This window comes from Narcine bancroftii, chromosome 8 (genome assembly GCF_036971445.1).
Source record: "Narcine bancroftii isolate sNarBan1 chromosome 8, sNarBan1.hap1, whole genome shotgun sequence".
Lineage (NCBI taxonomy): Eukaryota > Metazoa > Chordata > Chondrichthyes > Torpediniformes > Narcinidae > Narcine > Narcine bancroftii.
The window spans coordinates 39878031-39901773 of record NC_091476.1 but is presented as its reverse complement, the minus strand read 5'-3'; the positions used below and the strand labels follow the sequence as shown (position 1 = coordinate 39901773).

The 23743-nt window shown below is 40.8% G+C and overlaps 1 protein-coding gene across 3 annotated transcripts in view; it reads left to right on the top strand.

Annotated features, from left to right (window-relative positions):
* The window catches only part of LOC138740606 (CRACD-like protein), a 78650-nt gene extending 56263 nt beyond the window's left edge, over positions 1-22387 (top strand). For 2 of the 3 annotated variants that reach the window (XM_069893485.1, XM_069893487.1), the window contains 5 exons: positions 1313-1373; positions 5609-7195; positions 8571-8707; positions 10135-10261; positions 13736-22387. In XM_069893485.1, coding sequence (XP_069749586.1) covers positions 1313-1373; positions 5609-7195; positions 8571-8707; positions 10135-10261; positions 13736-13905 — 2082 coding nt within the window. In that variant the 3' untranslated portion in view covers positions 13906-22387. The remainder of the gene's footprint in view (positions 1-1312; positions 1374-5608; positions 7196-8570; positions 8708-10134; positions 10262-13735) is intronic. The other variant, XM_069893486.1, reaches the window with a different exon arrangement.
* The last annotated feature ends 1356 nt before the right edge of the window (positions 22388-23743 follow it).

The window sequence follows — 23743 nt, the reverse complement described above, 5'->3', positions numbered from 1 at the left end:
CAACTGGGGAAATGTCCTAAAAAAATAGTGAAATTAGTAAAATTCACCCTTAAATTGCCATTGATGTTCACATTGTAGATGCCCTCAGGGATTATAGCTGCCACATCCTTTCCAATGCAGTTTGAAAACACCTTATGAGAAGCTGGGGGACCTCAGCAGATCAGGCCGTGTCCATGGGTAGAAGTAGTCAATATTTTGGGTCAGGACCCTTTACTGATGCTAACATAGGAAGGGGTGATGTCAAGTATGTCAAGGGGATCAAATGAGAGGGAAACAAAGAAGCTGGGCAGGGGTGAGGTAATTGGACTGAAGGTAGGAGAGGTGGAGAGACCAGTAGAGGGAAAGTCTACAGGGAGCATGGAAGGAAGTTGGGAAAAATCACCCTTCATGCCATTGAGCGGAAGGCTGCTATGAGTAATGATATTTAGTGATTTAGCTTTTCCCCCAATTTTTTTTCTGACTTCTATCTGGTTCCACCCTTTCCATCTCTTCTTTACCTACTCCCATTCTTTCTTTTCTCTTTAACCTACCCCCTCCTCCCATCCCCTCTGCCTGTCTCTCAAAGATTGGGGTTGGTCCCTCTCCCATTCCAGTTAACCATTAGGTCCCGACAAAACCAGTTGATATTCATAGCTGAAACTTGTGTATAACCATTCCTTTTTTCTGGTATTGTACTAAGCTTCTTGTTGCAAATAATGGTATATGTGAACTAAAGAGGCTCTCTTGCTTATTCCTGCAAGTACTTAACTTATTCATTGTGCCAATTACTGACCTTGGGTGTGAGCTGTTAGGAGTTTACTTGTTCTCCCTGGTGGGTGAACTTCCTCTTGGTTCTCCAGTTTCCTCCCACGTCCCAATCACAAAAGTGTGTTTTTTTTTACATTAGTTAACCTCCGCAAATTGCTCCTGGTGTCGAATCTGAAGGGGGAGTTGATGGAATGTGTGGAAAATAAAAGATGGGATTAATACAAGATTGGTTCTAAATGGGTGGTTGGTGGTCAACGTGGAATTTGGTAGATTTCCAAGCTGTTTGTCTTGAAGACTCTGTTTAGAGAAAGTTCTCCACACTGCGTCTGAAATGAAGAGACTGATATGTACTGGGATACAAAGGAATGTCTTGTAGATTTGTCACTTGGTCAATAAGATCAATACTGTCTAAACTATTGTTCTTAAGGCACAATTATCAAAGAGATTATCAGACGATAGGAAAGTTACATTGTACAATGTAAGTCATCAATTGTGGATTGTGCCAGAGAACATATTTTAAAAGCTTAAAATATACATAAATTAACATAATATTACTATCCATTAGAGAGAAGATTCTGGAAGTCCAAAGGATAAAAGATTGCCAAATGGAAGAAAGCAAGAAATCGGTATGTTTACAACTTTCATAAATTATCCAATCAATCAGTGGGCATCTTGAATATCTCATTAAGAAGAAATGTTTTCTGTACTGCAGTCATCGAAGGAATGTATGTAATCTAATTTCTAGAATAACATGGGATAGGGGGCATGTCCATGTGCGTGGTTTGATCGAGCTCTCAGTGAAGAGTGTTAAAAGACAATTAAAATTTTTAAATTAAGAATTTTACACTAAAATAAATGGACAAAATAAGTACTAAGAAACCAAGGTAGTCGATAACAAAAAAAAAATAAGTTTCTACTCAGCCAGGAACATCCAGCAAAAGCACGTAAGGGAACGGTGCAAGATTGGCCTCGGGATGACGGATCCCGACAGAGCTGGGAAGTCGGGACAAAAACTAAATATTATCCTGGAGAAAATGGAAAACTTGAGCAACCAATCTGTTGGTGTTGAAAATGTAATGAGAGACATGACGGGAAGGATGACTGAAATTAAAGAAATAGTTGAAGACTTAATGGAAAGAATGACCCAAAATCACAAGATAAGCTAAAAGCTTTGCAGAAAGATACAAAGCAATGGAGATCGCACAGACTTGGTCTGCTGGACGAGATTGACGATGTGAAGAATTTTAGCAGACAAAATAATGTCCTAATTATTGGATTGAAAAAAGGAATTGAGGGAACGGATCCAATGAACTTCTTCGAAACATGGATCCCACAAGTGCTGGGAGAAGACAAATTCAGAGAGCTGGAGATCAGCGACCACAACTGGTCCTGGTAAGACTTTTGAGTTACAAGGAATGGGAAACAATTCTGAGAGCACCATATGAATATACTAAGCAAAATAATGGCTCACCCAAGATTGACCATGAAAAAGTGCTATTTTTTCCAAGATTTTAGTCCTACTTTGATTAGGGCAAAGGAAAGAGTTTGATGATGTAAATAGACAATTGCATTCCAAAAACTTGAAATAATTGATGACTTACCCTGCAACTCTGAGGGGCAAAGTAGCAGAAGGTAACTGATGGTTTTTCATGACTAAGAATGAGGTGGAAGTCTTCCTATGAGGTTTATCAAAAGGCCAAGGTTGCCAAAGAGGAAGACTGTGATGGATGTTTACAATGTGACTGTAAAAGTAGTATTTTTTTAAAAAAAGGCTTGTATTTATTGCTGAAAAGTAAATTTTATTGAAATGTTCTTGGAGATCTCAGAAAAGAGAGAAAACTTGGGAAAAGTAGCAGCAAGGTGGAGACTCCAGTCTACAGGGGAGAATGGCGCCTGGAGAGGAGTATCTATTGAAGATGACGCTAAAGAGAGGGGTTCTTCCTCAAGAGATTCCACGGGCTTTCAGGTTTTTCTGTTTATGTCACCGTCAGGGCAGGATGGCTGTATGTGTTTTTCAAAGGGGTAAGATCACTATTATTAAAACAATCTAAAAGGTTTTAATGTTAAACATTATTTTTAAAAAGTCAATATGGACATAATGTTAAAATTTATTTGTCTTACTGTTAATGGGATAAACAGGATGGAGAAAAGGAGCCGGGTCTTGGCACACCTAAAAAAATTAAAGGCAGATATAATCTTTCTACAAGAAACTCATCTTATCAAATCGGAACATGCTAAATTAAAAAGAGAATGGATGGGACAAGTAATATGGTCTTCATTTGGCTCAAAAGCAAGAGGAGTAGCAATTCTAATTAACAAAAAATAATAATAATAGAAGGGGCACCGACTGACCAAGTCAGAAGGTTTGTAATGGCACATTGTAAAATTCATGTAAAATCATGGATATTTATGAACATCTATGCACAAAATTATGACGATGAAGCCTTTATGAAAGATATCCTTTTAAAAAAAAACAGCAGAGGGAAGACAAAATATACTGGTCAGAGGAGATTTCAATTTCTGTCTTGATCCACTACTGGATAAATCAGCCAGAACAGTGACAAAGGCAAAAGCTGCAAAAAACATTATCATTTATGAAGGATTTAAATTTGAGTGATAAATGGAGGCAGCTGAACTCTGTAGAAAGAGACTATTTGTTCCACTCAAGGGTACATAATTTACATACAAGGATTGATTTGTTTTTAGTGCCTGCCCAGTTAAAAAGCAGAGTCGTAAAAATGGAACATTTGGTGAGATTTTTATCAGATCATTTACCATTAACCATTGCAATAATGGAAAAACAAGAAAGTGTTTGTAGATGGCATCTCAATGCCATACTGTTGAAAAGGAAGGACTTGTGAGAGTTTATTAAGAAGGACTTATGAAAGTTTATTAAGAGACAGATAGAACTATTCTGTGAAACTAACCTTCCTTCTACTGATAATAGCTTTTTTAATATGGAATACACAAAGCTTATCTAAGAGGACTAATGATTTCTTATACAAAAAAATCTTGAGAAAATACTCTATAGAGCTGGATGGTCTAGTGAAAGATATAACAAAATTGAAAAAAGAATATCAGAGAACAGGATCACAAGAAAAATATTGAGTATTAGAGAATAAAAAATTGAAATATAACATTGCAAATGTATGGAACAGAAAAAAATATATTAAAAACCAAATAAAAATACTATGAAGTAGGAGAACAGGTGCATAAAGTTTTATCTTTGCAGTTAAAGGCACAGGAGTAATCTAGAATGATAAATGTAATAAAAACAGAGGCCAATATTGTGACATAAAATCAAAAAAGAAATAAATAATATTTTAGACAATATTATATGAAACTATACAAATCAGAATTATTGAAATATGAAAAGGAAATGTATGCATTTTTAACAATGCTGAATGTCCAAAATTATAAGATAGAGAACAAATTGATTTGGATGTTTCTTTGACAAGAGAAGAAATCGAGAAAAATTTGAGTACTTTACAAGCTAACAAATCTCTGGGGGAGGATGGGTTTCCTCCCGAGTTCTTCAAACAATTTAAAGATTTATTGATTCCTCTTACTGCTGAGATGAATAGTTACATACCAATGGAAAACAATACATAAAAGAACAAATATTCCATATTTATTAAGATATAGTTGCCATATTTGGATCATATAGGGGGCCAACTGTAAATATAAATAACAATAACGGCAATAATAAATGCTGTCATAGTATAAATGCAAGTGACTTCCCACAGAGAATATTTGATGATCAGCAGAGATGTGAGCCCTGACTGCGTGTGGATTTATATTGTAAAAGGGAGAGGTGGGAAGGGGTTGTTTTATTTTGTTTAGGGTTTTTTTAGGTAAAGAAAAAGTTTTATTTATACATATATTTAATATTGGAGAGTTTTTCTATGTATATTTATGGGAAAAAAAACAAAAATAAAATATTTTTTCTCATTCGATGCTGGTTAGATGAGAAACCTTTTTAAATCCCATGTAATTCTTGAAAGGATGAGTCAGCTGCAGGTCAGGAGTTAGTGGAGATTTCTCTCATTTTTCATTGTGGAATCCTCCAGTTCAGAAAAAAAGGTGAACAACAATTCCTCTCATTCAACTTTCTTTGAAAACAGAGCCGCATTACAAAACAGAAAGTGCTAGTGGTCTTAAATCATATCATGGTGGATAAATCCAGTTGAATCCCTGAATATTGTGGGAAGCCACGGAAGAAATTCCTGAGGCTCTGGCAGAGATACTTGTCCAAACTTTAGCCATGGGTGAAGTACCAGAAGCCTGGAGGATGGCTGATGTGTGTTTATTTAAGAAGGACTGCGAGGGAAAGCCATGAATTACAGGCTGATGTACAGTCAGGGAGAAAGCCAAAGAAAGTGAAAACACACACCAACAAATGGAAAGACAGTTTCTTCCCTGCTGCTACCAGGCTCCTGAATGAACCCCATCTGGGGCTTTCACGCTTCTCTTGCTTGGTGCTAATTGATCCTCCTATGTCTGTAACTTTTGCTCTTTACTCGGCTGCATGAATGTTGGAGATAATCTGTTAGCCTGTTTTCAGATGAACCCTCACTGTATGAGCTATTTTATGACAAATAAATTTTAATCGGTTAAACTGGATTGTTATTGTCATTGGTTATATGTGTTGGGTTGAATATTGAGGACATCTAGAGTTCATACAAAAATAAAAGTTTAGTTAAATCACAAAATATAAAGCCAATAATCAAAATAACTTTTGGGCAAGTGATCAACCAAGTTGCAGATGTGAAATTTAATGTTTAAGTTTAAGCTAATCATCATTTAAATGATCACAGAATGGCTAAATAATGTACCTCCTTTGATCTTCATTGTATAACAGATTCATCAGGAGAGGAGGACATCAACATCCATCGCAACAAAATGCCTTGGTCAAAATGTCTTGAAGTAAATGATGAGGAATGTGCTGTAAAAGTTCCAAAGGTTTCCAGACCTACATCAGATGGTCATGTTCCAGAACCTGAAGATGGAGATAACACCAATCTGGATGGGGATATGTCACTTCCCCCATCCATTTGTGAAATACTTTCTTCAGAACCAGGCTTCACCTCTGAAGACCTGCCTGATCCTGAGAAAACTCCTCGCATTGCAAGAGTGACCCCAGAAACATTTTGTCCACATGAAGATGATTCCAAGTTGTCTTCAATAAAAGCTATTGCTGACCTAAACAAAAGTGATGCAGTACCTTTCTTCCTGGCACCCACAGCTACATTGCCAGAATGTTCTGGGAATAATGTTCTGGATGCTGCCAAATCTGCAACCAGCAAAGGTCCCTTGCTTGAGAACGTTGAAAGGGATTCTGTTTCCTCTGCAACTGACGCATCTCCATCACTGGAAAGCATTTCGCCTGCACTGCCTCAGGAGGCAAGAGAAAGGGAAACCATTTTAAATATATTAAGTGCACCAGAACATAGTTTGACAGCTAAACCAGCAGCGGGAGCCACACTTTCTGATGAGACATTGGGTTCATCCGAAGATTGGAAAGGCTGCATGGAAAATATCTTCACAAATCAGTCAACAGTGGAGGAGAATGATGGTGAGATCTTATTAAATCAGAGACCTGCACATATTCCAAAACCCTGCCATGATCAGACAGATAACATTGGTTTAATATCTGAATTTCCACATGAAACAAATCAACTTGTCCTTTCCACCCCACAACTAGACTGCAGTTGGGCACCGCCTGAACTTTCAATTTCAAATGAATTGTCACAAGAAAATCAGAAGGCCAGTAGTCAAGGTTCCATCAAGTTCTCAATTGCATCTGCCTGGCAGAGATCGGTGATGGATGCCAAGAAATGGAATATGGAGTTTTGCCTTCCGACAGTGCCAACCTCTGGGTATTGTGAAAATACAGCTGAAGAACGTGCAAATGAAGCATTATCGAGTCAAGAAATAGAAGAAGTTATTAGACCTCAACAAGTTCTTAATGCACCATTGAAAGTCAAACTTGATGAAACCGAACCAGCATCTCCAGACAATGGTCTAAAAGTTATGGTACCATCTCCAAAAGCTGGACTGAATGCCAAGGGAAGTCCATTTGGTATCAGGCTGAGGCGAACCTCACCTCTTCACAGCTATTTGACCGAAGTGGGCTTGGAACAGAAAGAAGCTGTGAGAAGAGCCTCCATAGGGGTGACAACATCACAAGCTCCAACATTCTGGAAGGGTGATGGTGGAATCAGTGGGCAAGTGGAGGCTTCTTTGGCAACTCGGAGTGAAAGAGACATCAGTAAAAATGCAGCCAAATTATTTCCAGAGGGTCAGACGGGTGGGTGTCTCATGTCTGAGAAAACCAATTCACTGGACCCTTCAACAGAACCTGTCAAACAAGAAAAATATCGTGCTCCTGGAGTAAAGAATGAGAGAAAGAATAGTGAAACTTATCCAAACTTTGGAAAAACATCAGGTGTGTCATTCTAATTTTTGTGGAACTATCATTCCTTTTAGAGCAGTTAATATAAACCACACTGATGGCCATGATTTCCAAACCTTGCTGTTTTTAAGAGAGAGCATTGGGGTTACATTATGCAATCTCTTGGTTGTCATGCTATTGCCTATTATATAGCTGAGTATGCTCTGCTTGATTCCTCCCACCCAAACTATTCTTGTGATTACCTAGCATTCCCTTGAAGGATCCTTCGATAAGGCACTCAAGAAGGTGGTAGAACAGAGGGATCTGGGAATGCAGATACATAATTCCCTAAAAGTGGTGTCACAGGTAGATACGGTCTTAAGGAGAGCTTGTGGCACACTGGCATTCATAAATCAATGTATTGACTATAGGTGTTGAGATGCTATGGTGAAGAAGGAAAAGACAATTGTGGGGTCAAATTTGGAGGGTGTGTGCAGTTTTGGTCACCTAAGATGGAAAGAGTGTAGAAGAGATTTACAAAGGTAGAGCTGGGACTTGAACTGAATTGCAGGCAAACGTTAAACTGGTTAGGACTTTATTCCCTGAGCATAGTAGAATGAGGAGAGATTTGATAGAGATATACAAAATTATAATGAGTATCAATAGAGTAAATGCAAGCAGGCTTTTTTCCACAAAGATTAAGAAAGATAGAAGCTAGAGGACATGGGTTAAGGGTAAAAGGTGAAAAGTTTAAATGGGACATTAGGGGGAGCTTCTTCATGTCGAGAGTGGTGTGAGTAAAGAATAAGCTGTCTTCTGAGTTGGTGAATGCAGGCTCAATTTTGACATTTAAGAAAAAAATGGACAGGAACCTGATGGGAGGGATTTGGAGGGCTATGGTTCGGGTGCAAGTTAATGAGAGCAGGCGGAATAATAGTTCAGCACAGACCAGAAGGGCCAAAGGGCTTGTTTTTATGTGGTGGTGTTCTATGGTTCTATGAATGCTTGAATGGTTTCAGTTCTAATCACTCGGGATGGGAGTGAGTTCTTCATTTTGACATCCCTCTCGAAAAAGAAGTATCTTCTGAATTTTCTATCAGATATGTTGGTGACAAATTTGTATTTATAGTCTGTTGCTTTTACCTCTTTTATCTGACCCAACAATTTATCAGCTGTAAAGTTATCAACTTCAACCTCCTTGACTCTGGAGAAAGTTATACCTTCAGTAGTTATTTCAGCACATGTGTCCCTACAGTAATTTAAACTAGAAAGCATTACATTTTGTGATGTCTGTTGAAAATATCCTTCAAATGCCCCTGTACATGAAAAAATGTATATTTTGCTTCACCCTGAATGGTGTAAGCAGATCATCAGATTGTTGCTTCTTTCCTTTTGCTGAAAAAGTTATTTGATTTCCGAAATCTGATAGAAAGTCCAAGAGCCAATTCCTCAAAACCAGTCTGGGTCTCATTGGCAAGACAGAAACAGAAAGGCTTTCAAGACCAGTACTCAGGGACACAGCTCTCAGAGGACAGACCCCTGATGGTTCAAACAGGCATAAACAAGGTAAAATTCTTTCATTAAATTGTTATTATTATTTAGCATTGAAAGCTCAGTTGTAGAAAATAGTGCAAGTTCATGGATATTTGTTTTCTTTCCTGATCATTATTTGGGTGGCAGAGATTTTGTTCATTCAGTTCCTGCTCCTGCATCCTCTAATTGTATTTTAAGTGATTCATTCTTGTGCCCACTTGAAACTCCTTTGGCCTCCTCATTCTGCACTCCCTTCCATTTCCTCCTTTAATTCAAATCCATAAAGCATGTTAGCAGTGCCATATTAGGTGAAACTTGGAATTAAAGTAAGTAATCTCTCAGAGAAAAGCATGAGGTGTAAAAAGAGGGACAGATTTTTTATTTAGCAGTTTGGTTGTAGCAATTTCCATTTAAGAGTCAAGGTTGCTTAATGTAACATGAAATTGCCTTCTTCCTGCCGTAAGGCAGACAAACAGCTGCCATTAGAGTTGCCCTGTGCCCCTTATGGTAAGAGAGAAAGAGAAGCTTCTTCAGAGTCTCTGAGTTTCCACGCATTCGCCTCCCATGCTCCTGCAGCCTCTGCAGCTGCACAAACTTCTGTACGAACCATCAACGACCCAAGCTCCTGATCCACACCTCCTACACGATCGGGAGCCATTTTGGCCTTAGCACTATCTTGAATCCCAGTTCTGATCCCCGATTCCCATGAGTCAGATTTTTGCAGCCCATGCGGGTCTGCCGATAGCTAGTTGCCCTCAGAATGTGGGGGGGTCCCTCAGCTGCTAAGCCCTTCACCGTCTGCCACCATGATCACCGCCCTATAGGATCATCTCCTATTCATTCAACAACTACATACAATTCACAGAAATGTAATAAATAACATTTGGCACAATTTGCTTCAGAAATACTACAAGCTAAACCAAAAGCTTTGTCAAAGAGGGGAATGGTGCAGAAGTGAAAAGGTCTAAAATGCCTCCTTGTCCATATTACCTTTCAAAACAGAAGGAGGCAAGTTCAGCCCATCAGGCATGGCACAGTTGGCGTACCGGATAGTACAATGCTGTTAGAGCACCAGCAACAAGGGTTCGAATCTGGTGCTGTCTGCAAGGAATTTATATGTTCTCCCTGTGTCTGTGTGGGTTTCCTCTGGGTGTTCCCATTTCCTGCCACCTTCAAAAATGTACGGGGGTTGTAGGTTAACTGAATGTAATTGGGCAGCATGGGCTTGTGGGTTCAAAGGGTCTGTTACTGTGCTGTATATCCAAATTAAACTAAATCAAGGCCAGCTCACAGAGCAAGGTTCATCTTCTTCCCACTGTGAACAAACAAAGTTACAAACTAGTTTAATTAAGTAAGTTTTCTGAACATTAAAGCCATGGTATTACCATTCACCAAAATTAGTAATGTGACTTAATTAATGTGCAATGGTCCAAATAATTTTGATTTAATTTCCTCTTAAGGAACCAACAACACAATCAATGAAAAATATTGGAGAGAAGGAGCCTCATATCAGCTTTCAGAGTAAGGAAACAAAAATAATTGTGAAGGATGAGCACCCATCCAGGATAACAACTTCCCCTAGACTTGGTAAAAAAAAACTTTAGATGGAACTTTTCAAAGTCATGGATGTAGCAGAATGGTGTAAATAATCTAAATTAACTGTGTTTTTCTAATTTTTCTAATTTTCAGATGTATTTTTCTAATTCTTATACAGTATACATATGGGCCGCATGCTGTGTTTGAATCTGGTGCTGTCTGTAAGGAGTTCATATTGTTCTCCCCGTGTCTGTATGGCTTTTCCCCATGTGTCCTGGTTTCCTCCTACCCTCCAAAACATTTGGGGTTGTAGTTAATTTGGGTATATTTGGGCAGCATGGGTTTAAATGGCAGGATTGGTTTCTACCATGCTGTAAATAAAATTTTAAATTTAATGTAAAAAAAAAAATCATCTTTTTAATTCTTGAAATACCATTTATATTTTTATTGAGCTTTATGGTAGCCAGTCTCAATTGGGGGAGAGGGGCAGGTGCTATAAGGCCTGCCGGGATTTAAGGAGGGCCACAGACTGAAATTATTTTAAAAAATTCTGTTTTTATGTAGTCAGTAGGAGAGAAATATGGGGGTGGTGGGGGGGGGAAACAATGAAACTTGACTATTTCACAGGGTAGGGGACCAATAAACTTTTGAGCAGAGACCTAAGGGGGCCATAGCCAAGACAGGTTGAGAATGGCTGCTCCAAGACATTCATGAAAGTTCAGCCCACCCATACATGGTGAAAGCTCTTGAATCCAAGGGGACATGGGTGAGTTCCTCAACAGTCATCAAAACCATTGTATGAGAGCAGCCTGCCCTGGCCTGGATTGACAGCCTCAGTGGTGCACTGGGGAAGTTTGACATGTGGGGAGTTGGAATCCCACTATGAGATTTGACCTTGGCCACAAAGAGTAAGCAACGTGACACTGGGGCATGACCAGGAAGAGCACGGTACCCAATGATTGGGGTACCGTGAGACAGGATAGTTATGTCAGCTTCTCTTCCTTGGACTATGATATTGATTAGTCTATATTTGTAAGATGTGAGAAACCTAGTTTTATGTTTAATCTTTTTATTTGCTGTTTGCTTGTCATGTGTTTTTCTGTGAATTTTTAAATTCAAAATGGCACTGGAAATTGTCCACTTTATTTGTGGGCTGCCAGAAAAGCACACAAAATTAAGCTTTATCCTGCAAGAAGAAACAAAACTCTAGCTTTTAAAATCTCATCATCTGAGCAATGCCTGATTCTGCTTCTCTTACTGTGCCAATGAGGTTTACTTTCTGCAAAAATGAAAGTCTAAGGTCGGTCAAAGAGATCTTCGACTTTGTTTGTCTGGAGGTTATTTTTTTACTCTATGTGCTCTGAACATAAATTGTATGAAGTCCTTTTACTAGATCTGCAAAGTAGGGCATTGGATAAACAACACCATCGACTTCTCTGGTTTCCATTAGCCCACCCACCTCGATCATCTCTCTCTTTCCTCATCCCTTTCCTCCAGGCTCTGCATTCACAGAGCCACCCCTTCCCCCCCCCCCCCACCCCATCAATTCTCACCATTCCTCTCCTGTCCTCACGTCCATGTCCAATTATCACCTTTTACCTGTGCTTTTTATCCCTGGCCTTTTTATTCAGGTGCCTGCCTGCTTTCTGCTCATACCTTGATGAAGGACTCAGCCCTGAAACATTGGTTATATATCTTTACCTCCTATGGATGCTACAAGACCAGTCAAGTTCCTCCATAATTTTTGTTTATATAACTACAATCATAGCGTCTGCAGACTTTTATGTTTCACTCCATCTAGTAGAGCTGTTATCTCACAGCTCAAGACTTGCATTCAATCCTGACCTTGAATGCTGTCATTGTGGAATTTCCATGTTTTCCTTGTGACTGCATAGATTTCCTCCAGGTCTGCCTATATCCCAAAAATGTGTGTTTTGGTAGATTAATTAGCCACTGTGGATTACTTGTCTTGTGATGAATGATGCTGGCTTATGTGGTAGAATCTGGGCTGGTACAGGATTGATGAAAAATTTTGGGAGAATCAAATGTCAACAGTAGAATTAGTGAGTATTTGATATCAGCTTGCGTTCCAAGGGCCAAAGAGTCTGTAGTAAAATTACTACAGAAATGCTGGCAGAACACAGCAGGTCTCGCAGCATCCATAGGAGGTAAAGATATATTACTGAAGTTTCAGGCCTGAGCTCAAAGTATGAGTAGAAAAAGACAGGGGTCTGTGTGAAAAAGGCTGGGGAAAAAGGAAGAATGGGAGAGGGAGTAGTACAGACCAATAGACAAAAGTATTAATTGCATGACAGGATTGCGATTGGACAAATCCCAAATTGCATTTTATGTTTAGGGTTGGCAGTAGCTAGGAAATGTATAGCTATTACGTGGAAAAATGATGTTGAGTTGAATGCACAAAGATGCAGAATGAATTACAATCGTGTCTTTCTTTGGAGATATAATTTGTGAAATTTTTTTGTTAATATGTGGAATTTATATTTGGAATGTATGGGTTTGGATATTAAGTAAATGTTTTTATTTGTGATGTAAAAGGTTGGCACACCAGGCAGCAATCATTACATACCTGGCTGGCATAATTGTGCTTTTTAGCTCTGGGGGTGGGGGGTGGGGGGTTGGATTGTAGGAGGTGGGTTAGGTGGGGGGAGGGGGGAGTAGGGGTTTTTTTTTGTTAAATTATTTTGTATTCATGTATTTTGTAAAACTTCTAAATAACATTTTCAAAAAAAAGTTTTTATTGCATGATAATAGGACAGGAGAGAGAAAAGGTGACAATTGATTGGAGGAGGGAGTTGCTTTTGGCTCTCTGTGAAAGGAGACAGTGGGGGGAAAGGGAAAAGAAAGAGTGATGATAGTAATTGTGGTTGCAAAGCAACTAGCAATGCCTTACTGTTTGCTTAGACTTGGTTGCCAGCAGGGGGCTGACACACAGTATGCAAGATCTGTAATGGAGACTTGCAGCTTTGTGGCTGTTTACATCAACTTTAAAGTAAAGAACCTTTTCCTTCATCCATGTGTTGTCTAAGAACTCACACATATGAATACAAGATGAAACAAGTACGAGCTGAAGGAAGGGAAATGGAAAGGTGGGGAGGGGGGCAGGATTGTCAAACAAAAACGAGAGAAGTCAATGTTAAGTCCATCTGGGTGGAGGGTGCTCAAATGGAAAATGAGGTGTTGGTTGTTCTGGGTCTGTGTAAGGGAATAGAGGGGAACACCGATGCCTATCTTTTTTACTCAACCCTTGAGGTTCAGGCCCAAAATGTTGGTAACATATCTTTACCTCCTATAGACACTGCAAAACATGCTGTTTTTTACTAGAATCACAGTGTCTACAGACTTTCATGTTTCACTCCCAAGAGTCTGTGGTTTTGGTAACATTATCAGTCACTGGCCGTTAATCCTGCTTTCATGCACATTATATTTTTCCTCTTTATTTTAAGGTAGAATGATGAAATCTCGACTATGTATTAAATTGTTGAGAGGACCTCTTTGTGATTTCAGCAGGTTCACACCTACAGCCAAAGCCACCGGCCTATGGAATGGGACTAAGGGAAAGGGGGCCTTTGCCTGGCACAAAGCTTGCCCCATTGGCTGCAGTGGAGCCCCCATGGCTGGCCATTGCTAAGAAGAAGGCCAAAGCATGGAGCGACATGCCTCAAACAGTCCAGTAAAAGCTCCTCCTCCAAAACAAGTCTTTAAGACACTATTACTCTTCAATCAGATTCAGAGACCCTTGTGTTGCCATCTTTGTTTTGCAATGGTGCAAACTCGAGCTGCGAAGACATTAGGTGGAGAAATGGACACAAGCTGGTGGAAAGACATGTTGAGCACACCGAGGCCATCCATTATTACCATATTCCCCTACAATGAGGTGCAGTAGCATAGAGGTTAAGTTTTACAAGAATGGTAAACCAGGGACCAAGAGACACAAGTTCAGATCTTGCCGTAGCTAGTGGGAAGCTTAATTAAAGGATTCATTTGATCAGTTCTCCAGTTACTATAAAGGTTCCCAGGAAAGATTAGATTGTTGGAAAAGCTAAACATCTATGGCCTTTAGGAAGGCTATGTGTTGACCTTAGATGGTCACACTTGCTTCCAAGCACATAGCAATATAGTATGTTGTATCTGAGGGTTGCCTTCTGATTCAGGAAACTATTCAGTTCAAGGACAATGAGGGATGTGCAATAAATGTGCCCTTGCCAGCAATATGAATAAATAATCAGAGAAAATAAGAGCAAGGGAAGGCCCTTCAAGCCTGCACTCACCATTCAACACAAGTGTGGTTGATCACATTAGTACCCTATGCCTGCTTTCCCTCCATACCCTAAAGCCAGCCATTCTCAAGCTTTTGTTTTTCAGCTATGGCCCCCTTAGGACTCAGCTCAAAGTTTACGGTTCCCCTTGTCTATGAAGCAGTCACGTTTTGGTTTCTTCCATTATTTCTATTTTTTTTTAATTATGTAATATGAGGTGAAAAGAAAACAAGGCCCCCAGGGGAGTCGTTGGGCCCCCATTGAGAATGGCTGCTGAACACCTTTAGCCATAAGGATCACATCAAACTCCCTTATGAAATATATTTAATGAACTGGCCTGTGAAGAAGTTTCACCTCATCTCAGTCCTAATTAGCTTCCCCCTTGTCACCCCTTGTGACTTGCGCAACATTGAGAACATTCTTCCTGTATCTAACCTGTCCAGTCCTGTTGGAATTTTACATGTCTCAGTGAGATATACGCCCATCCTTCTGGGTTATACTCAGAACAATCCAGTCTTTGCCATCCCAGGAACTGGTGAATCTTCACAGTGCTTCCTCAATAGCAAGAATAATAAAATGTCTTCAGTTGTGCTGGGAACAAGGAACTGAATTTTGGCAAGACATTTAACAGGTGGCTCATTTGGTTCCCAAAGAATGCTCTGTTCACTGTTTCATGCACACTTGTATAAATCTATGTTAAATAGTTTAATGTCTCTGCTAATGTAACTTGGTGGACTTGGTGTAACTTAACATCACTGACATTAATATCTTGGCAAATAACTCTTCTTGTCAATGTTTATATATCTAAGTAGCTCCTTGTTTTGATGTTATTTTAAACTTGCCTGTTCGAGTTACTTTAATCTCTTGCATTTATTAGAATGATCGGGCAACGTTATTAATTCTGAGTGATAAACTCGATTCACTCGGGAAAGAACAACGGAAGAAAATGCCTGCATTTCCAATCAGACATGCAGATGGGATGGTTAGAATAAGGTTTAATCTGTAAATAACTGGCTACAGGTTCAAGGCAGTGAATTAATCATTCACCTTAGAGACCTAGGTTTAGCTGAAGGCAACGTTCCATCTATTTACTAGCTGTACAATTGCTATGGCATTAAATTTCATTGGGCCTTTGCTTCATGGGACTACAGTGGTGGGTAAAGCTTGAACATTGGTGGGACAGAGTAAATAAAGGCTTGGCCAACACCCAAATAAAGTTTTCACTCTCTGCTACTCGTTGAGGGAATGGCGTTCCCATGAGCTGAGGCAGCATTGTACCCCTGCCCAAGTTGAATATTTACATCATCTTAAAAAAAAACACCATTTTATTCAAGAAATCCACCCCAGAAGCTGCCATCACTCTTGCATCTTCTTCTACTACAAATAATCACCCAAGTTCCTGAGTTATCGAGAAAGGTTGAATAAGTTAGGACTTTACTCTCTGGAGCATGGGAGAATGAGGGGAGATTAGAAGAGGTATAAAAAATTACAGAGAGGGTAAATGCTAGAAGATTTTTTCTATTGAGTTTGGGGGAGTCGAAAATGAGAGGGATGAGGGTGAATGGTGAGATGTTTAAGGAGAACATCATCACTCAGAGGATGGTGAAATTGTGGAAGGAGCTGCCAGCAGAAGCGGTGGACGTGAGTTTGACATCAATATTCAAGAGATTTGGATAGGCACATGGATGGAAGGGGTATGGAGGGCTATGGTGTGGGGGACGTCAATGTGGCCATGGAGAATAATAGTTTAGCCGAAGGGCTGCACAGCAGTGTTCTCGGGATCTAATTTCCCTTTAAATTAATATCAAACATTGCATCAGCTATTCCTCCTGAAGCAAACCTCATGGAAGGTTGTATGTCCAGAAATCTATTCTCTATCAGTTGTGTTTCATGCGAATTGAGGTCATGACAGATGCTCTACTCTGTCTCCAAAATTTATTCCATTGACGGTTCAGGCAAGAATTACTCTTTCACTTTTAGTGTCAGGTTGTACTTGGATGAAATGGGTGATTGATGATTGATACAAGCTCAATGAACTAAACCAAGGGTTTTCAAACTGTCCTCTTAAACTCACAATCCCCATGTCATAAGTGCTCTGTGATTAGTAAAGAATTACTTAAGGTGGTATGTGAGTGGGAAGGAATGGTTGAGAATCACTGTTCTAAACACAATGGTTACTGAAATATTTTGCTTGAGAAAAATTGTCATTGGCCCATTTCCTTTGGAGTGATGAAACCGTGCACATAACGAGTCAATTAGATGATTAAAACAGTGATTTTCAAACTTTTTTCTTTTAATTTACATACCACCTTAAGCAATCCCATACTCATCACAGAGCACCTATAACATAGGGATTGCTTAAGGTGCAATTGTAGCGGGGTCACAATGGTTATAGCTCAAGGTAGAAAGAAGATTCACACACCAAGGGAGTGTAATCAACACTAACTTTATTGGGCTGCAGCTCTGCCTTTTTTAGGCAGCTAGCCATGTCAGCACTTGGAAGTGGTTTGAGCGAGGCAGGCTGCTGATTGATTGTACTCCCCAGATTGGACCTCCTGTGATCTGTTGGCTGTGATTGGCCAATTCCTGTGGCCTGTGTGAGTGGGCATCTCATCCCACATGCTGTCTGCCCGATCGTTGTGTTCGATGACTCTTTGCTGTGTTGGCCAATGGAGTGGGACGCAGGCCGCTACACTACCCCCCTCCAGAACTGGCAATCGGGACACTGTATTTTGGCAGCCGACCCCTGCACCATGGGGTTGAGTGAGTAACTGGCTGGTTAACGTCCAAATGGGCTGGTTTCAGCCAGTCAAGCATGAAGGTCTCCTCCCTGCCACCAATGTCCAACACACAGGTGGAGCTGTTATGTCTGATGACACTGTATGGCCTTTCGTAAGGCCATTGAAGAGGTGGCCAGTGGGCCCCACATTGGACGAAAATGTAGTGACAATCTGTGGCATAGATAAAATCTCACACTTGACTGGAGGGAGAATAAATGCTTTTATTAGCTTACAACACAGGTAAGGTTCATGAATAGGCTTCAGAGGGGTTCTGGGTTTAGGTGGGAAACCAGGGTTATATACATGCCCCAGGGGGAGGAGCCGGGAGTCTGGACCAGTCATTAATACAGCACACTTCTAGTGATTCCCAATTCAATATACACTCTACAAAGTTCTTTGGGACAAAGGTGCTGGCTTGCTCATGAGCTCTGGAATTAACTAGAGCTAGTGAGCCCAGGTGCTCGTGCAGTTGAGACAATGTAGCCGCCGGGAGCTCCCCCAAGTCCTCAGAAGCTGCCAAGAATTCGCCTGGGATGACTAGGGGTGCGCCATAGACCAACTTGGCAGAGGATGCCTCAAGATTATCTTTCGGGGCAGTGCCGATGCCTGGCAGGACCCAAGGGAGTTGGTGTCCCCAGTTCAGTCTGGTGAGTCAGGCCATCAAAGCTGTCTTCAGGTGCCTGTGGGAACCTCTCCACCAGCCAGTTGGCCTATGGGTAGTATGTTGTGGTGGAGTCGAGTCCCTAGGGCATTTGCAAAGGTGGTCCACATGTTGAAAATGAATTGGGCCCCCTGTCAGAGGTTAAGTATTTGGGGACCCTGAAACTTACCACCCAGGTGTTCAGTAATGCCCGGGCACATGTCTCCTTAGAGATTTCAGGTAGTGGCACAACCTCTGGCCATCTAGTCATCCGGTCAACTGTGGTCAATAGATAACATGCATCTCTGGATACAGGCAGGGGCCCCACAACATCTATGTGCACATGGCTTAAACGGCAGCATGCTTGGTTCAAAAGTTCTGTGGAGGGTCTTTAATGTGGGTCTGGACCTTGGATACCTGGCACTGAGTACGTTCAAACAATCCAAACGGCGTTATGATGGCAGTTTTGGGAATGTCATCGGGGTGAACTGGGATCTGATGATAACCCCTGATGAGGTCCACCTTAGAGAATGTCAATGCCCCTTGTAATTTCCCTGGAACGTGCAGGGGGAGTGGCATCAATGGGCCTCATTACCCCACTGTTGATTATAGCAACAGTACTTCTCAACAGTGGGGTGTATCGATTGGGTGGTCAGTCGGTCGACGGACTTCCTGGCCGGATATTGCTGACAAGGTGCCATCACCTGTTCAAGCAAAGCACAGGCATCCCTCTTCACCCCCCATAGCACGTATGCTTGGGCAGCCACCCTCCTGGGGTCTTCAAAGTCTTCCTCCGTGATGAGCAGCCAGATGTCTTCAGGAAGCCACTCCAGAAAAGTCCGCTAGAACAGCGGGCAAGAAGTGTGGCCATCATTGAGAGTGAGCATGTCGCTCATGAGGGTGGAATGGGCCCTGTCCTCCAAACCATCGACGCAGCAGTCGGAAAGTGTGGGCTAATGGGTCCTTGATGGCCACGTACTTCCCTTGCTTCGGAGGTTGCTGGAAGAAGTCAATGATGCAAACTGAGGTGTCTTGATCGAGGGCACTGACCTCGTGGTGGTAGCACGTTTTGACAGCAGAGATCTGTCGAATGGCGATCTGTGTCTCGACCTGCTGGAGCCACACCCATGGTTGCAACATCCTGAAGCCCGGCAGCTTCAACACTATGGTGTTGATTGTAGGCTGTTTCTCCATCGTTGAGGTCAAAGTACCGTTTGGACTAGTCAGGGTCACCACTGTAATGGGGTAATTATGATTTTCAGTTGGGTTGTAGCTCAAGGTAGAAAGAAGACTCGCACACCAAGGGAGTGTAATCGACACAGACTTTATTGGGTTGCAGCTCTGTGTGACTTGAGTGAGGCCAGCTGCTGATTGGCTGTCCTGGATGCACGGGGCTGGATTGGACCCCCTGCGATCTGCTGGCTGTGATTGGCTGATTCGACCACTATTCCTGTGGCCTATGGGATCAAGCATCTCATCCTGTGTGATGTCTGCCTGATCATCATGTTCGATGACTGCTTGCTGTGTTAGCCCATGGAGGGAAGCAATTTGAAAATCACTGGGCGAAACAGCCTGTTCCTATGCAGTGTGACTTTACACCCATCACAGACATGAATACTGCAGGAATCATTTCTTATTCACTGCGTCTCAGCAATATTTGAAAAGTCTAGGACCTTAGGTGCACATTTTGTGAATGGGGTTTCATTACTCAACAAATATTGACAAAGTCAAAAAGATGTATCTCGACAGAATGGTCAGCAGGGCCTGTTGCTTTGTTCTTGCTGAGTGTTCAAAAGTGTCATAACTCTGTCAGGGTTGGGTATAGGACCATACAACTATAAAATGTTTTGTAGGAATAGAAATAGGTTATTCAGCCATTGACTTTGCCCTGCCATTTAATCATGAGCTGATCCATTTTCCCATTCAGCCCCACTGCTTTCAGAGAGCTGAACTGTAGGAAAGATTTTTTTTTCTCTTGAATACCTCTAATCCATATCAGAATGAAAAATGAAGATAACTTTTGAAACCATCTGGAGAGATTGCCATTCCCTAATTTTCTCTCAGAAGGTGGTTTCTTCTGGGATATCCAGTAATAAGTGGCTTCGTATTTGAAGGAGACCCAGGAGCAGAGATGTTCCCATGTATCTGCTACCTTTGCATCTCACAGTGGAGGGCACAGAACATAGAACATTACAGCACAGTCCAGGCCCTCGGCCCTCAATGTTGTGCCAATCTATGTATTCCTACCAAAAAAAAATTTTAAATACTGAACCCTCCCTACCTCATGACTCCCTATTTTTCTTTCACCCATGTGCCTGTCTAAGAGTTTCTTAAATGCCCCTAATGTTTCAGCCTCCACTACCATCCCTGACAAGGGCATTACAGGCACCAACAACCCTCCATGTAAACAACGTTCCTCTGATGACACCCCTAAACTTTTCTCCCTTCATTTTGTACAGATGACCTCTGAAATTTGCTATTCCTGCCCTGGGAAAGAAAAGTGCTGGCTGTCCACCTTACCTATGCCTCTCAGAATCCTGTAGTCCTAGAATTGTCTCCTTTCATCCTTCTTCGATTGGAAAGATGTGGAGGGAAGCTTTGATGCATTTTGCAGATGTAGCCACCATGCATTCGTAGAGTAGAAAGTAGACGAGATAATTAATGGAAGAATTGAATTGTTTATTGTCATGTGGCGAGTTATCAGAAAATGCTTTGTTTTGTGTGTTACCTATGTAAGTCCACCTAATCTCGAGTATAACAGGTCATGTAAAATAAAACAAATAGATTGCCTTGACCAATGGTTGCACAGTTTGCATAGTGGTTGAAGCAGTGCTTTTACAGTGCCAGGGATCAGGGCTGGGATTCGAATTCCATGCAGTCTGTAAGGAGTTGGTACGCTCTCCTTGTGACTGTGTGGGGTTTTTCTGGAGATCGGTTTCCTCCCACCATTCGAAATGTATTGGCGTTGTAGATTAATAGGGTGGCATGGTGCCGAAATGGCAAGTTAATGAGCTGTATGTTTCTTTTAAAATTAATTTTTTTTAAAAAAAAAGGTTAGTGTAGAGTTGTCTGTGTTGAGATAGCTACTCTTGCAGAATCATAGAATGACTGTGACATACACCACAGAAACAGACCCTTCAGCCCATTAATTCCAGTCCAGACACAAGCCTTTCATTTACATCACTCACTTAATCCCTATGCCATAGGTGCTCCATGATTAGTGAGGAATTACTTAAGGTAGTGTGTGAGTGGGGAATAAAAAGATTCAGACCACTGCTCTAGACCCAATTGTTAATGAAATATTTTGCTGGAAAAAATTGTCATTGGCCCATTTCCTTTGGAGTTATAAAACCATGCACATAACAAGTCAATTAGGTACAATTAAAACAGTGGTTTTCAAACATTTTCTTTCCGCTCACATCCAATCCCTTACTAATCAGAGAGCACCTATGGCATCAGGATTACCCAAGGTGGTATGTGAGTGGAAAGAAAATGTTTGAAAACAACTGATTTACACCAATTCTACGTTAATCCCATTTTTTTTTAAATTCTTCCCGTATTTTCATCGACTACCCTCCATCCCCACCACTCATCTACAAACTATGGCTAATTAATCTACCAATCCGCATGTCTTTGGGACATAGGAGAAATTTAGAGTGCGTGGAGGAAACTAACAGGAGTTCAGAAAGAACAGGCAAACTCCACACAGTCAGCACCCGAGGTCAAGATCGAATCTGAGTTGCTGACACTGTGAAATTCCTGAAAAATGTTTTTGATTGCAGATGTACAGTTATTATATGTCAATAAAAGGTACGTATAAACCAGCATTTTCCAAACTGGGTTCCATGGAAAGGCATAGGGGTTCTGTGGAAGAAATGACAGGGAGTAATAATGATCTATCTGATTTTCTCTAAATCACTTAATACCTCTGTCTTTAATTCAATTTGTTTCTGGGATAGCAGCAAATAGTGCACTCCACCCTAAGAAAAAAAATGTCATGAGGCCTGACGTCAGCAGCACAGGTGTCAGGCCTGTGCATCATTTCAACCAATGGGAATCTGATTTGGCACAAAGCTGACCATATTTTAAAGATATTTCACATGTGCAATATGAGACAATTCATCTTAAGAAAGGACTGAGGTGTCATCATTTTCTATATCAGAAAAATCAAGTTTTATAAATTAATGAAGGTATGACTAAAATTATTTGTCGCTTGGATTCACCTCTGCCAGGAATAAAGAGGCACCAGATGGACAATGTGTTTTATGCGGTAAAAATTCTGTGCAACAGTTCTTTGGATTGTGATGAATGTCTGCCAAGCTGCCTGTCTCCCCTCTGGAGAGCCTTGCTGTACTAACATTGGCTGTGCATTATCTCTACTGTTAAGGACACTCCCCTTGGATATAACTGTATATGCACCTATTGTCTTTCATTATTATACCATGAGTTTCTGCTAATAAAAGCCATGATTATTGTTCGACCACAATGTCTTTGTCTACTTCATCAACTGGCACTTCATGGCCCCAACAAAATTAAAAGGACACCTGGAAACAAAGCATCCCCAGCACAAAGATAAAGATATGTCCTTCTTTAAAGGAAAACTGGATTCACTTGGAACCAGTTAAGGTTTTATGATGGAAACAGTAAAGAGAGCAAAGACAGAGAGTGAGAGTATGACTGAAGCTTCTTACAGGGTAAGTTATCGGAATGCCCTTGCTGGAGAGGCTCACACTCTTGCAGAATCTATCATTAAGTTTTGTGCAAAGGACATAGTAAAGTGTATGTTCAACGAGCAGTTCAACAGGAGAATCGATGCAGGGGAAATGACAAGATGTATTAAAGATTTAGCTGAGGACATAGAAGAGGAATTAATAGATTGTTTGCTGTTACGTGCTGCTTTTTCATTACTACTGGACGAGTCAACAGATGTGGCAGGCCTTCCAGTGCTGCTAGTTTTTGTTAGGTAAGTGTACGAGAAGGATATTAAGGAAGATGTGCTTTTTCATGAAACTTTGCAAGGGCACACAACTGGGGAAGACTTTTTAACTGCATCAATAACTACATGATGAAGAATACCATTCTGTGGATCAAGTGTTTACACGTGTGCACAGATGGAGCCAAAGCTCTCATGGGGAAAATTGCGGGAACGGTTTCCAGACTTGAGGGTTGCATCAAATTGCATCATAGACATGCACTTGTAGTGAAAGAAATGCCCATACCCCTGAAAAAACTGCTCAATGAAACAGTCAAAATTGTTAATTATAACAAAAGTTGATGCCTGCAGTCCTATTTGTTTAAAACTCTCTTGTGAAGAAATGGCAAGCCAACACGCAGTCTCATTATTGCATGCAGAAGTGAGGTGGTTATCCTGAGGATAAGGCTATTCGAACGAAGTAAAGAACTTTGTGTATTTTAGTACAGTATTTTAGTGACTTGAAGTTTTCATTCTCAGAGCGCCTGTTAAATTGCAGCTGGTTAATGTGTCTTGCGTATCTTGCTGACATATTCACAAAACTGAATGAAACTACTTGGCCCTACAAGGCAAAAAATGTAACCATTTTTAATGTATTGGACAAAATGTTATCACTTTCTGGAAAATTTGACTTTTAGATTTCAATGGTGAAAGGAAAACACTTTGTTTTTCCACGTTGCAAGACTTTGTGATGACTTACATGATGAAATGGAACAACACTTTACGTTCTACACTTCATGAGTATTTATCTGACATTTATAGTAAGAACAGGAGATGGGTACAAAATCCTTGCATTGTCACAACCCGACCTGCCGATTTACCAGCACAAGAATATGAAAACCTAATCAACGTGGCATCCAACTT